The following is a 14,728-nucleotide window of genomic DNA, read 5'->3' on the forward strand; positions in this document are numbered from 1 at the left end:
GAAGTTGCTTTTGTAACATTTAATGTATTTGATATATTTTTTTCAATGCTTGGTTTGATCATGCAACAGTGTAAGTGTATGGCAATTGAAGAATAAAAAGAAAAAAAGTTGATTTTTTTCGTCTGTACAATCTGTATGAATATTTCTACCTCAACTCTACTGACATAGTTATCACATTTGTTTCTTCAAACAATATACTTAAGTATTTTTTTCAAACAAACCTCTTATAACCCACCATACTTCAAGATTTGATAGAAATATAGACTATTAATCCATTTGATATAAACAATTATGAAGTCTGGCTTAATCTATTATCTTAAAAATTGTTTACAGTGAAGGAGTTAAATAATTTTTTTGCTCGATCTCAATAGCTTCGTTGGATGGATAGTTTGATTATATGTTTGTGAAGACTTATTATCTTCTATATACATGTATATAGGAAAGAAATAATTATTGAAGAAATGTTTGAGGTTCCTTGTAAAATCTAGTATTTAAATTGAGCGGAACCAATAAAAAATATCACGGAAAAGAACATAAAAAATAGGACAAAGAAACTAATTAAAAATAAATATAAATTCTAAATAAAATAATAATGTCATTATTTTTGAGATATTATATATAATATAGAAGTTGTCAATGTATGATGTTACTTATGATTATGTTTATGTATAACATCAAATCAAGCCTTATGTTAAAGTCAAAGGGAATCACTCAATTTGCATGACACGTGAGCATTCATGTTTTTTACATAGTCGTTTACGAAATTGCATCAGGTGTTGCTTACACCGAAAAATGAGCTCACTTAAATCAAACTAAGTGTTGAAAAATATATACTATCAAATATGTTGTTCAAAGCGAAATCAAAAACTTCAGACAACCTTTGCCTTTGTTAGCGAGCGTGAGTTGAACAATGTCGTGTAATAAATATGTGTATTGATAATTTAAATGAAAACAATATTAAATAATAAGTTGAGTATGTTTTGTTGAGTTTTTCCTTCTTTACCTGAAAAGAAAAAACAACCTTTTGAGGAAGAGAATTTATTTTGAGCTAGAAATATCTATATTTCTACACCGAACTAATTTTTTCATTAACTATGTATCAAACTTTTTTCACACCAACAATTGCTTGACACAAAATTATTGTTGTTTTTCATGTGACCATATGACAACACGGAAGCTGATTACCGTAGGACAAGGGCTGCCATATGGACCCACTCAGTCTTAGCCATGCCTAGGTGAGCCTATAAGAAAGCCATAAATTCCATGTTCAATTCCACAACACAGATTTCAAAAATTCAATTTGCACGTTCCCATTTAGTCCTTTGATTTCATACATCATTATCGTTTTCATGTGTTTTCCACTTTGAGTTTGGACTCAATTTCAAGCTTCAATCCCAAAAGCCACTTACATTCACACCCTCACAGCCCAAGCAGGGGTGCCTGGTAAAACATAAGGCCCGGTTAAAATATCTCAGCAGAGTCAAATAAGTAGACTAAGGTTCTGTAAACATTCCTAATGCAGAGAATATACCGCTTCAAGTACATAGACTTGTAAGACAAAAACATGCATGCAAGTTAGTATTGCCATAAACCGCAACTCTTTTGTTCTAAATCTTTCTTATTCAAACTACTTCAGTTTGAGATACGATGATATGTTGTACTATATTTATACGTAGAAAGATTGTCCTGAGAAATATAGATTTCCTCTTGTTCATTTTGAGGTGGAAGTGCACTCAAATTGAGGGGAAAATTTTGTTCAGGTTCAAAGGAAGTGAATAGAACTCTTCACTTCTAGTATCCTGGTTGAAGCTCCTGAATTTTTCCCACCAGTGTCTCCCACTGTCTCGCCGAGCTGAGGCGTCTCCACGACGCAGAAATAAATCCAAGAAGTAAGCAACTATTATTGCCACAGTTGCTGGGGATGAGAGAAGCACTTGCACTGTGGTGTTGAACTGCAAAAGGAGAGTTACACTTTACCATAAGAACCAAAGGTAGCTATAATTAAATAAAAATTAACACAATCAAGGTACTATCTACAAACCCCAGTGGAGCCTGTATGGAGACGACCATGTTTGGGTAGCAACAGATACTCATTGAAATACTGTGGAACGGATAAACCGATGCAGAGAGAAAGTCCAAGGATGAACATTGATCTATAACTGTTAAGATTGCAGAATTGAAGAAAACCAAGGCCAGCGGATGCTGCTCGTCATCGAAGAAACATCACAATCAAATATAGAAGTAACTCAGGGAAAAAAAAGCATAAAACTAGTATGATCCAATGGAAATACATTTTACGTAAGTTTCATGGCAGTCAGTAGTCAGACACTTATTTGCTTTTATTTAACTTGTAGTTCTCCTAAAGTGCAAATACACACACATTAAGATTGTAGAATTAGTTTCCCTAATTGACTTTGCATTCTCTTCCATGTATCATCCGACCATATAACACAAATCACACACGTACCTACGAAGGCAAAGAGAATGCAGTAAATAGCTGCTACAATAGGCAAAGGCACTGATGCAAGAAATGCTCCAAATTTTCCTGACACAAAAGCACAATACGGAAAAAATTACATGAAAAACTTGATAAGTTTGACTTTTTGATCACTTAGACCATTCTTGAATTGATGAAAAGGGATGAAACAGAGAGTAATGGAATGAAATGATAATAGTTGTCGATGCTTGTACTGTTTGAAATGAAATGGAATGAAATATATCCAAATAAAACCTTAGGAAGGAACGATTTGTCCAATGCAAAAATACAATATGACACATTTGGTTTTATCAATATGTCCGAGTGTTCAGAAATTGGAATAAGTCGTTGCAACACCTAATATAGAGAAGAAAAGCATGAATCCAGCTGATATTTGTATGACTCTGCGACTTCCTACTCGTGTTAAACCCAAGAGTCCTGCATTTGCACTTGATGCAGGAAATAAAAGGCAAGATGGTTAGATAATTTCTTTAAGGTAATAGTAAGAGAATTTTTTCCCAAGTTCAGACGTTTAATAGAAGACAAATGGACAACCATATTATTCATATATTTGGACAATAGGCAAAATCTTTAGCATCATTTTCAGACAGAAATGTCCTGCGTTAACCAGTGGTTGACAAGATAACCTCTAGGTAGTGTAAGTCAGGTATTCCTTATAACCTCCAAGATTTTCTTAGACGATAACATCTTAATCTCATCATAAAACAAATTCACAGACTACTAACATTGAGTGATAAAATATTAGAAACTCGTTTTATGCTTAGAACCAGGAAAACTCAAATAGTTAGCCTAAGAATAGTAGTTAGTTAGATGATTTTTAAAGGTAAGCATAATGTACACTGATGCAGTGGATCCAGTTCCAGTGCCAAAAAATCCATTTAAGAGAGTAGCTATGCCCTGAAATCATTGAACTTCGATGAATAAGTCTAAATTTTTAGAAGACGTGCAAATGTAATGTCAAAGAATCAGACATTACCAGCCAGCCAACACCACGACCAAGCACAGATGGTGGAATAGGGGATGCTTTACCTAATCTTGATGCTGCAATGAATGTCCCTGTTGACTGTCCTCAAATAATGAAAAGGGCAAAACTTATATCAAATACCTCCAAATAAAAAAGAGCTTCAATAATACCCCTTATAATTAGGAGCTGTCAAATTACAAGATAATGTCAAAAAGACAGGGGCAAGGCAATTTCACGAAAATTTCGCAAATTAAATGGGTTGTTCAACAAGTCGTACTGATCTAGGTACACGTTGTCATGTGCAAAATATTGCTAGCATTAGACTTTGTGATTGTGGTTGTTTTATTCAATAATATAAAAACCATCCTCACAAGTAGTTTTACATTAAAAAAAGAAGCAAACCTCTACAGTTGCAACAAGAGAAGCAGAAACCATAGCAAAAATATCACCAGCATTAAAAGAAGGGCGTCCCCATTTAAACGGACGTGGAACTCTTATCCTGCACAAATGGAATGAAGTTTAATTGAAGAATAGAGCTTTAGATAACCATTCACACGAAACCATCAGAAAAATGATCAGGCATCCGTGTGTTTGTATTTTTGTAAGAGGTGCTAGGAACACATGCAGCTCCAAGTACAAAATTGAAAAAACTAGTTTAATATTTTAAAGCCTTTGATGTTACCATTATCATCTATCATGTCACAAACACAAAAATATGGATCTGAAAATACTGCACGAGTCTTAATAACACAAACAAGCTACTTAAGACTTACCAGGGAGCAGCAGTAATTAACGCAGATCGACTTGTAAAACAAGTCATTTGAGTTTCAACCGATCTTTCTTTGCATGCACCGATTGCAGAAAGAAATTCAGCCAATGCCCATGAAATTACAATTGAAACTATGATTGCAAATCGATTAACTCCTTTTGATTTCATCCTTTGAGCAATGTACTGCAAGGCCAATTAATTAGCAAAAGTACAAATGTCAGTTTTAAATGTTGATTTTTGTGGATAATTTTATTGAACAGTCAGCCAAATCAATTGGTGAAGCACGATCTTTCCAGTGACTTTCTCTTTTACTTAATTATTTTCAATTGCTTGTACGTGCAAGTATCCCTGACCTCGGCTATAAAATATATTTACAAATTATACTTCAGTTTATAAAATATATAAAAAAATAAAATCATATGTTCATATATGATTTCTCCACCAATTTTTAAATGAAATATTGAAAGTAAAATCACATTGGATTATTATTTCTTCCTTTTGAAGTTATGTTCTCAAGCCTTTAACTTATTTATCTGTATTATCTTTTAAAAATTTATCCATTTCGATAACCTTAAAATAAAATTGTACTATCTATGAGAAAAAAACCATTTTAGATATTTTTTTAGATAAAAATACTAAAAGGTAAAGATTATATTGTTGCTATAGAAATATTTCAGAAAAATAAACTAAAATGAATTTGTAAAATTATACCTGGAAGAAGACGAGAATGAATAATGCTGGCAGAGCAATCTCAGGACAATGTAGTATCTACAAGAATCAAAGGACAACCAGCGATTATGTTCGTTCAACAACTAATTATGCGCATAAGAAAAGAGCAATACTGTTGGAAATATTGATAAGGAGAGTCCAAGGCCAGTGAGACTGACAAGAGGAACCACACTAAGCGGGCTCAGACACCTGCAACATCGGTACTAAATATTAGTGATTCTTCTATTCCAAAATATAAAGATTTAATGAAAGACGCAAATTACACTGAAGAAAATATTAAAATAGATTCTAAACTCGAAACATGTATATTACCTGGCGAAAATCCTCCAAAATCCTAAAAACCCAACACTCATTTGAAAACACGATGCAACAATAAGTGCCCCTTGAATGGCTCTCATCGAATGCATAAACCTCTAAAAAGATCCAACCAAGAAAATGAAACATAATATATAACCATTAACCATTTCACCAATTCACCAAATAGTGATTAGATAGGGCTACAATACAACAGTGCAGACACACTGATTAACCTGATGCGGATCTTCAAACACCCTCATCCTCTTGGAAACAGCAATGGACACAGCAGGAACTAGGAAAGTGTAGGATGTTCCAATGACAACAGGAAGACGTGTTCCAAACAACGTTTGCAGCAGTGTGTTAATCGCCGCAACGAAAAGTAGAGTCTCTATCATTTCAGCCTTCTCCTCCTGTTTTATTTCAAAACAAGAAGAAATTCGAGCGAAACAGAAAGATTGCTAAAGAAACACATGTATCATGTATAAATAAAAATGGCATTAGGAAAACTTCAGAAAGCTTTATTACATTGCCACCATCCATCAAAGGGACAAGGATGCGGGAAGCCATGGCAATGGTCCCAACCTCAACCACACAATGCAGAAACCCAAGAAAAATCCCTTCAGCTGCAACCAAACCAAAGCAATAAAGAAATGTATGACTGTGAAGTGTTAATAATTAAGTTTAAGCAGAAAAGAAAGTATGGCAGTAGCATATACGCCATGAGGGAAATCTTGCAACACAGTAAGCAACACCGATAGTTTCGTCCATGTCTTCTTCTTCCATTGCTTGTCTCTCGTTTTCTTGTTTGTTATTGTTCATTCTGTCTCTGATTAGAAACACGATGAGAGTGCTCCAAATGCCTTTTACGGTTATGGCCTATGGCCTACTCTAGCATTGCGATTTGCAGGTGTGAAGAGAATGCACCCTTTGCTTATATATAACAAAAGTGTCTTTACATGTTCCAAATTTGTTCTTTGGTTCTTGCCTTAAAATGTGCGTGTTTCAGAAGCTGAGACACGGACACAAAAACTGTTAGACAAAACTTCACTGAAATTCATTATACGTAAAGTTATTGTTTTTTCATCGTATTTATGTCGGACTCGACATCCTATGAATTATGTGATTATTAACATTAGTAATTTTGAATCTTTGTTGCAAAATTTATGAAAGTTCTTCATGATAAGTCATTAATAATATTTGTAATATTGAATCTTTATAAAATGATATTTAGTCTGGCTTCTGTATAGATATATTTTCGTTATATTTTTTGGAAAATTTATCTTATTTTATAAAATTATATACATTATATGAACTTTAAATTTTTAATTGCGCCAAGCTTTCCACCTTGCCCCATTCTGTATAATAAAGTTATACCATAATGAGGCATGTATCACCAAAATAAACTAACTTGTTCAAACATAAATGCATTATGTTGTGAAGGATAAATTTATGGTTGATTCTAGTAAATTTTTGTTCGTGTGTACTAGCAATTATGTTATTAAAAATGAAATGCTGCACTGTTTTTTTTGTAATAATGATAAATAATAATAAAATATATTAATAGCAATAACTAAAATAACTTTTCACTTATTTTTTTAATTAAATAAAAAAATTTCACTTGTTTCTTTTTTGTCTTTTCTTTTCTCCTCTGATATTTTATTTTATTTTATAGCACGCATTTATAACCAAACAAGGGAAAAACGAGAGGAGTAAATGCTTTTGGTTATGCTTTCTTCGGTATTTATGTACAGGGTTTGTTAACACAGTAAGTTCCTTATTCAGTTATTACATTTGCTAGTGTAATGACTTTTTAGTAAATAAGAATATCTTCGTATATCATGCTTTCTAAATTTTAAGATCAAGATTATTTGAATAATTTACATTCTCAAGACTAAACCCCTAAACCCTTATTCACTCATTCATCTAAACTCTTTCTCTTTTATCTCTCTCCCTTTAACTTTCTTTCTATCGTCTCTACAGTAGATCCAACTTAAACAATCAGAAACATTCACTTAACCCTAATCTGTCTTCCTCGCTTATTCAATTTGTTACTCTCTCATCTCCATCCTCTCTCTCATCCACATAGTAACCTTCTACAATGCAATTTGTTGTTCTTATTTTGTTCGTTTGTAACACTCCAAATTTTGGGATGCCATAGATTTACAAAAACTTTTTAAAACTTAACTATGATACCATTGTTGCGAGATACATTTTAAATAAAAACTTCCATTTATAATAATAACAATAATTGATGATGTTGATTTTTTATTAGAGGGTTGTGTTATATCTTTTTCCTTCGGATTATTCTTAAATTTCGTTTTTAAATTTTAGAATTAGTAGTTTATCTCCAGGGAGATTTGATATTTTGACTATTAAGTTGTCAAAAAATATTTTCCAAAAGAGAAAAAACCGTTATGTGGAAAGGGGATTCCGGAAGGGTAAATCATTGTCCAGAAAATTGATTTCTGAAGTCAGCTCTTAAAAATAATTCTAAAAACATATTTTTCGTTGAAAACAATATTTCAGAATATATTCTTCACCTTTTGCATATAACCAACCTCAAAACACGCAAAAAATGAAGCTCTTGCACATCGTACTAAATGATATAACCGGAACAAATTATTGAAGAGAATTATGAACAGAGAAAATTGTTACTATTGGCTTCGTCCCCTTATTCAGAAAAGAGATCACTCTTCGTTAATTGCAGAATATTTAATAGTTTCCAAGAAGAACTGCATTGATATATCAATTAATTAAAAATCAACCAGAAATTAGTAAACTAGTCATAATCAACCTGTTAGCTCTAAGTTGGACTAGAAAATTATTTTCCAAAGTAAATCAGATTATGTAAGTTTATTTTAAACAATTCACATTTCTAGTTTGTTTGGTCAATATAAACATGATATTGTCATTCTAAGTTATCATTTGTCACATAAGTGAAATTAAAGAAAAACAAGCATTGAATTTTAAATTGTAACTTAACCTCGATAAGATTTTATAAAAAAATATAAACATGACGTTGTCATTCTGATTTATCATTTACCGTATGGTGAAATTAAGAAAAACAAAATACACTAAATTTCAAATTGGAATTTAAACTTAATAAATTTGTTACTGTCACATTCATAGTTTAACTTCTACTCCTTTCATTTGTATGATTTTATCAAAGTTATAAACATGATGTTGTCATTCTGATTTATCATTTGTCGCAAAGTGAAATTAAGAAAAATAAAACACACTGAATTTCAAATTGGAATTTAAACATAATAAATTATTTACCATCAGGCTCATAGTTTAACTTCTCCTCCTTTCATTTCTATGATTTTATCAAAATTGGTATTAAGAAAGTAAATGTTCTGCAACTATTATGGGTTGATGCTAACGTCTTTTCGTGAGACTTTTTTAGTTTTGAAATTATTGTAGACTTTAGTTTTTTACAAATTTGATAATAATCAGAATGGAAAAGATATAACACAGTCCTCCAATAAAAAATTAACATCAACATCAATTATTTTGTTATTAAAATGAAAAATAAATGAACAAATAGAGTAAGAACAACAAATTGTGGTGTCGCAGTATGTGAATGTGAGAGAGGATGGAGATGAGAGAGAAACAAATTGGATAAGTGAAGAAGGTAGATTAGGGTTAGATGAATGTTTTTGATTTTTTTCAGTTGGGACTTGTGTAAGGATGACAAAGAGAATGTTGAAATGAGAAAGATGAAAGAGAAAGAGTTGAGAGGAACTATGGATGAAAGAGAGGTGATTAAAAGTTTAGGGTTTCTTGTTTTTTTATACTAAAACCCCTTATTGCTATAATATATCAACTAAGATAAGAGCATATGTATGTTAACATACCCCTTTATTTATTGTTTACTGTGATATATGCATTTTTTAATATAGGTAGAAATTGAGAAAAGAAAAAGTTGCTTGAGCTTTTTAATTTTCATTGTATGATTTTAATCTCTCGAGTTCTTTTATAGATTTTTTTGTTTTTTTATCAGCTTAACTGTCAGAACATATTTCTTTTAACTTCATAACTTTCTTTCTGCTTTCCATACTTTTTTATATATAATGTGAAAGTCATTTTCAGTTTCTAAATTATATAATACGGAATTTAACAAACTAACTTTCCAATTACATAATTATTTTCGATTTCTGAATTATATAATTTAAAAGTTAAAGACTTTCAAATTATACAATTAAAGAAGTAAAAAAAACTATAAATATATGGAAATAAACTGCCATTGGCTGCGGTATGGGCCCAACTACTTTTAGGCATTCAGAGTGGACTACTACAGGCCCAATTGAAATAGTTCTAAATAAGTAAGTATTGATATAAATTGCAACTTATACATACATATATATTTTGTATATATATTACACACTTAGAGACACCAAATTCTAAAAGGAAGATAGATTTTCTCTTGATCATTTTAAAATGGAAGTGCACTCAAAATGATGGAAAGTATCTGTTGAGGTTGAAAGGAAGTGAATAGAATTCTTCGCTTCGAGTATCGTGATTGAAATTCCTGAATTTTTCCCACCAGTGTCTCCCACTGTCTCTGCGAGTTAAGCTATCTCCGCGATTCAGAGTTAAATCCAAGAAGTAAGCAACAACGATTGCTACAGTTGCTGGGGATGAGAAAATCACTTGCACTATATCGTTGAACTGCAAAAGGAGTTAATTTGAACCGTAAGAATAAACAATGGTGATAGTAAAATAAGAAGAATGAAGGAAACTTCTTTTAAGTTAAGTATGCAAACCGCAGTGGAGCCAGTATGAACAGGGCCATGTCCAGATATCAACAGATATTCGTTGAAATACTGTTGAACAGATAAGCCAAGGAAGAGAGATAGTCCAAGGATGAACAATGACCTATAGCTGTTTAGGTTGCAAAATTGAAGAAAACCAAGCCCAGCTGAGGCTGCTCATCATAAAGTGATTCAACTAAATCAGAAATAATTCAGAAATAAAGCATCAAGTTACCAAATGGAAATACATTTCACATGAGAATTGACAAGTTTCATGGCAATCACTAGTTTATTTTTGTTGTTTAGGCCATTAACTTGTTTGTTCTGACATAAAAGCATATACACAAAAAGATGGTAGAGCTATTTTCCCCAATTCATGTTGCATTATTTTCAATGCATCGGCCCAAGCAAGACATAAATCAGTAAATCACACACTTACCTACGTAGGCAAAGAGAACGCAGTAAATAGCTGCTATAATTGACAGAGGTATTGAAGCAAGAACTGCTCCAAATTTTCCTGGAACAGAAGCACAAACCCGAACGCTTAAGTGAAAAATCACTAGAACAGAATAACACATGTAAAGCTAGATCAGTTTGATTATTTCATAGTGGTTGGTAGGACTGTTTAAATGAGGTAGATTGGAGTTGAATGTATGAAATATATACTATCGCATTCCGTCAAATACCTATCATAATGTTATGATATCGAATTCATTTTATTCCACCTTTTGTGGATACGGAAAATAGAGCCTTACACCAAATCAAGTGTCTACGAAATTGAAGAAATTGTTTCAACACCTAATATAGAGAAGAAAAACATGAATCCAGCTGATATTTGAATGACTCTGCGGCTTCCTACTCGTGTTAAACCCAGGAGTCCTGCATTTTCACTTCATGTCAAGAAAAGACAATTAGACAATGCCTTTAGTACAAAAGCAAAAGAAAGTCATCAAGGTTCATACATTTTTGTATGAAAGCAATCAGGAAACATCATTTTCAGACAGAAATGTTACTAGCTAGCCACATGTCAAGCCAAAACCCATCAAAACCTCTAGGTAGTCTAAATCGGTGGCTTCTTGATAAACCTCCAACAATGGTATTAACATTGATTGATTGATTGAATATTAGCAACTCATCTTCTGTTACGCATAGAGGCAGAACAACTTAGATCCATGGTTTAAGAATACAGCTAGTCAGATTATATTTTAAGGCAATAAAACATACACTGATGCAGTGGATCCAGTTCCTGTGCCAAAAAGGCCATCCAAAAGAGTGCCAATGCCCTGAAATCGACAAACATTAACATATGAGTCTAAATTTTGAAAGTAATTGCAAGAACAAATGTAATGTCAAAGAATCACATAGCACCAGCCAGCCAACACCACGACTAAGCACAGAAGGTGGAACAGGGGTTGCACTGCCAAATCTTGATGCTGCTATGAATGTCCCTGTTGACTGTCCGCAGAGAATGAAAAGGGAAAATTACAGAAAAGGACATCCAAATGAAAATAAAATCAAACATCTACCTTTTAATTAGAAATTGTCAATTCAAGAAGATATCATGAAAAGGACCCAAGGGAAGTTCACAGAAATTTTGTAATCCAATGAATAGAGTCAACAAAGTCATACTGATCTTGGAACGCATTTATTAAAAATTATAACAATCATCTGCAAAAGATTGTGGACACATTAAAAGAAACAAAAGCAAACCTCTACAATTGCAACAAGAGAAGCAGCAATCACAGCAAAAGCATCACCAGCATTGAAAGAAGGGCGTCCCCATTGAAATGGATATGGAACTCTTATCCTACATAAATGAAGAGAAATTTAATTGAAGGGCGTGTCATTAAATCATCATCCATATGAACGAATTTACAATTACCAAATGATCAAGTTTGAATTTGGGTATTTTATGAAGAGGTGTTCTAAACACATTCATGTCCTTGCACATAGTTGCAAACACTACTTTGATGGTTTAAAGCCTTTCATATCATCATCTATTATAGAATATAATAGATAGTTCTGAAAGCATGGCTCTTATAATACAAGCAACTTATTAGGACTAACCAAGGAGCAGCACTAATTAACCCAGATCGATCAGTACGGCAACTTAATTGGGTTCTAGGCGATCTTTTATTGTAGGCACCAGCTGCAGTCAAAATTTCAGCAAATGCCCAAGCAATTCCAATTGAGACCATAACTGCAAATCTATCAGCTCCTCTTGATTTCATCCTTTGCGGAATGTACTGCAAGGTCATTGATTTAACATAAGTAGAAATATCAATTCAAAGTGTTGATTTGTCTTGATATATAATGTACACAGATAACAACTCACTTCTTACAGTACCACTATTGTAGTATTCGTACTTAAATTTTATTAGAGTCTGTTCAAAATAAGTGAAATTATGCACATATCAATATCGAGCATATGCATATATATATTTTGTGGCAGACCCATAAAAATTTAATAGGAAGGGATTTGGATAATATATTAAAAATTGAGCTTTGTCTTTCTACTGACTATCTTGTTGCTGTACAAATAGAATTAAATTAAAATGGATGAGAGAATGCTAAAGAAAGTAACATACCTGGGACAAGACGATAATGATAAGTAACGCAGGGAGACCAATTTCAACACAATCTGCCAACTACAAGAATCATTGTTTGTTAAACAACTAACAATCACATGAAACAGACTGCCACTATCCATAGGAAAAGAGCAAAGAGTGTACTTTGGGAAATCCTAACATAAAGAGTCCTAGTCCAGTCAAAGTGACAAGAGGGGCCACACTAAGCGGGCTGAGAAACCTGCAGCATCAACTAATATAGTGAACTTTACTATCCTCAAATATAGCTGACTTCTACAAATAGAAGATTGCAAAATAGTGATCAAGAGATTCACTGGTTTGTAATCAACCTGGCAAATATCCTCCAAAAGCCGAAAAAGCCAACGATGATTTGAAAAAACGATCCAACAATAAGTGCTCCTTGTATGGCTCTCATAGATTGTTTAAATCTCTGGAAAAAAAGTCGCGTGAGAAATCAATTGCAGTTAGTAACAGGCACAAACACTTCATAAATACTCAGTAGTTAATTTTCAAGAGAGAAACAGCATATCTACCATCTACTAATTACTTTCACAAAACGGTCTACACCTCAACAATATCAACAATACGAGCTAACCTGATGTGGATCAGCATATACACTCATTCTGGTGGAAAAAGCAATGGAAACTGCAGGAATTAGAAAAGAATAGGATGGTCCCACAACCACTGGAAGTCGTGTGCCAAACAACGTCTGCAGCAGTGTGTTAATGGCAGCAATAAAGAGTAGAGTCTGTATTGTTTCGGCCTTTTCTACCTATAGTTTTATTTTAAGGAAGAAATTAGACTCAAATCGAATGACATGACTAAAGAACAAGAAATTACAAATTTGCATTACATTGCCACCACCGATCAAAGGGACAAGGATGGTGGAAACAATGACAACGGTCCCAAGCACAACCAGATAATGCTGAAACCCAAGAATGACCCCTTCGGCTGCAACCAAATCAAAGACAAAAAAAGAACAGTCTCAGCAAAAAAAGTGTCAAAAGTTGAGTTTTGATACAAAAAAGGCCAAGAGTGGTATGTACGCCATGAGGGAGAACTGGTAACACAGTAATCAACACCCGGAAGTTGGTCCCTCACAGGATGAGGTAGGAATTCATCAGCCTTTCCTCCTCCTCCACCAGCTGCCATTGTTTCTCTCTATCTCTAATGTTTGTTTTATTTGATCAGTAACTTCATTTTTTTGGTGGTGTTTCTTATAATGCTCGGAAAACAGAACAGGTGTTGCTGTGTTTGTTAAGAAATGGTCCAGAATGAAAATGATGAGTGAGAGTTGGCAAAGGCGTTGTGACTCTAGCCTCTGCCTGAAATGCTTTTCCAAATTCACCTGGCGCACTTTTCAACCACTCTGACACACCGCTGTCATTTTCTTCACTGTACTTATGGGACAGAATTGTAACATCATAACACGAGCAGCGTAAGAATTATTAACAGTACCAGATTGCCACCAGATATAATAGTTTTATATATATACATACACATATCTTTAAATTTCAATTTTATGTTTATTACGTTTTCATGCAACTTTTTTCAAGATAATTTCAAATTAAATATAAGAATATGTTTATGTTTGTTGTTGTAGTCGGTATTGTTAGCTTAGCTTACTATTACTACTAACTTCTTTTTTTCAATTTGACTTTGCATTATTTATGCAATTGTATGTGTTTGTTTCGCTTTGTTTATGGAATGAGTAGCTAATTTGTACTACACTAGGGTTTCGGGGGTCAAATGTTGGAACACCAAACAAGGAATATCATGCCAATGGTTCACCAATGCAAATTAAAACAACACTGATTAAACAATTTCCATATTGATTTTTATTAATGGTGAGATGTTATGTGTAATAATATATTTATAAGTCTATAATGTATTTCGAAAAAGACGTAATAGTAGGTAGTAGGAAATACTTTTACTTGTGTATGTTAGAGCTGGTAACTCACCTTTACTTGGCCTGAACCATCATGGGTTAGTCGTTTAGTGAGTTAATCCAACACAATTCACTTATTAGCGAGTTGATAAAATTTAAATCCGGCTCGATTCACTATAGGTTGGTAGGTTAAATATCACTATAGGTTGGTAGGTTAAATAGGTTGTCTCGTGCTCACTTAA

The 14,728-nt window shown here is 33.1% G+C and overlaps 2 protein-coding genes across 2 annotated transcripts; both read right to left on the minus strand.

Moving 5' to 3' along the window:
- Positions 1-1,327: 1,327 nt before the first annotated feature.
- On the minus strand, positions 1,328-6,039 carry LOC124831414 (nucleobase-ascorbate transporter 4-like). The gene is made up of 14 exons (XM_047305418.2): positions 5,973-6,039; positions 5,782-5,879; positions 5,490-5,666; positions 5,272-5,372; positions 5,073-5,148; positions 4,942-4,998; positions 4,235-4,413; positions 3,864-3,960; positions 3,474-3,560; positions 3,336-3,394; positions 2,834-2,925; positions 2,468-2,545; positions 2,042-2,202; positions 1,328-1,952 (listed from the first exon to the last, which is right to left on the minus strand). Exons 1-14 carry the CDS (start codon positions 6,037-6,039, stop codon positions 1,734-1,736), a joined length of 1,548 nt encoding a protein of 515 aa, XP_047161374.1. The 3' UTR covers positions 1,328-1,733.
- Positions 6,040-9,568: 3,529 nt separating this feature from the next.
- On the minus strand, positions 9,569-13,911 carry LOC124831400 (nucleobase-ascorbate transporter 4). Its single transcript, XM_047305383.2, has 14 exons — positions 13,645-13,911; positions 13,452-13,549; positions 13,194-13,370; positions 12,928-13,028; positions 12,743-12,818; positions 12,599-12,658; positions 12,078-12,256; positions 11,721-11,817; positions 11,379-11,465; positions 11,235-11,293; positions 10,809-10,900; positions 10,450-10,527; positions 10,023-10,183; positions 9,569-9,927 (listed from the first exon to the last, which is right to left on the minus strand). The coding sequence occupies exons 1-14, from the start codon at positions 13,748-13,750 to the stop codon at positions 9,709-9,711; spliced, it is 1,590 nt and encodes a 529-aa protein (XP_047161339.1). The 5' UTR covers positions 13,751-13,911; the 3' UTR covers positions 9,569-9,708.
- Positions 13,912-14,728: the final 817 nt, after the last annotated feature.

This window comes from Vigna umbellata, chromosome 8 (genome assembly GCF_029865625.1).
Source record: "Vigna umbellata cultivar VRB3 chromosome 8, Vumbellata_1.0, whole genome shotgun sequence".
Taxonomy (NCBI): domain Eukaryota; kingdom Viridiplantae; phylum Streptophyta; class Magnoliopsida; order Fabales; family Fabaceae; genus Vigna; species Vigna umbellata.

Excerpts from the sequence above, each read along its gene's own strand:
- LOC124831414 (XM_047305418.2), bottom strand. The coding sequence starts at position 6,039 with ATGGAAGAAGAAGACATGGACGAAACTATCGGTGTTGCTTACTGTGTT. Across the intron at positions 5,373-5,489 it reads TGTTTGAAGATCCGCATCAG|AGGTTTATGCATTCGATGAG; the intron begins GTTAATCAGTGT and ends GGATCTTTTTAG. Across the intron at positions 2,203-2,467 it reads CATTCTCTTTGCCTTCGTAG|CATCCGCTGGCCTTGGTTTT; the intron begins GTACGTGTGTGA and ends GATGACGAGCAG.
- LOC124831400 (XM_047305383.2), bottom strand. The coding sequence starts at position 13,750 with ATGGCAGCTGGTGGAGGAGGAGGAAAGGCTGATGAATTCCTACCTCAT. Across the intron at positions 12,659-12,742 it reads TTATGTTAGGATTTCCCAAA|TTGGCAGATTGTGTTGAAAT; the intron begins GTACACTCTTTG and ends TGATTCTTGTAG. Across the intron at positions 9,928-10,022 it reads TTCATACTGGCTCCACTGCG|TTCAACGATATAGTGCAAGT; the intron begins GTTTGCATACTT and ends CTCCTTTTGCAG.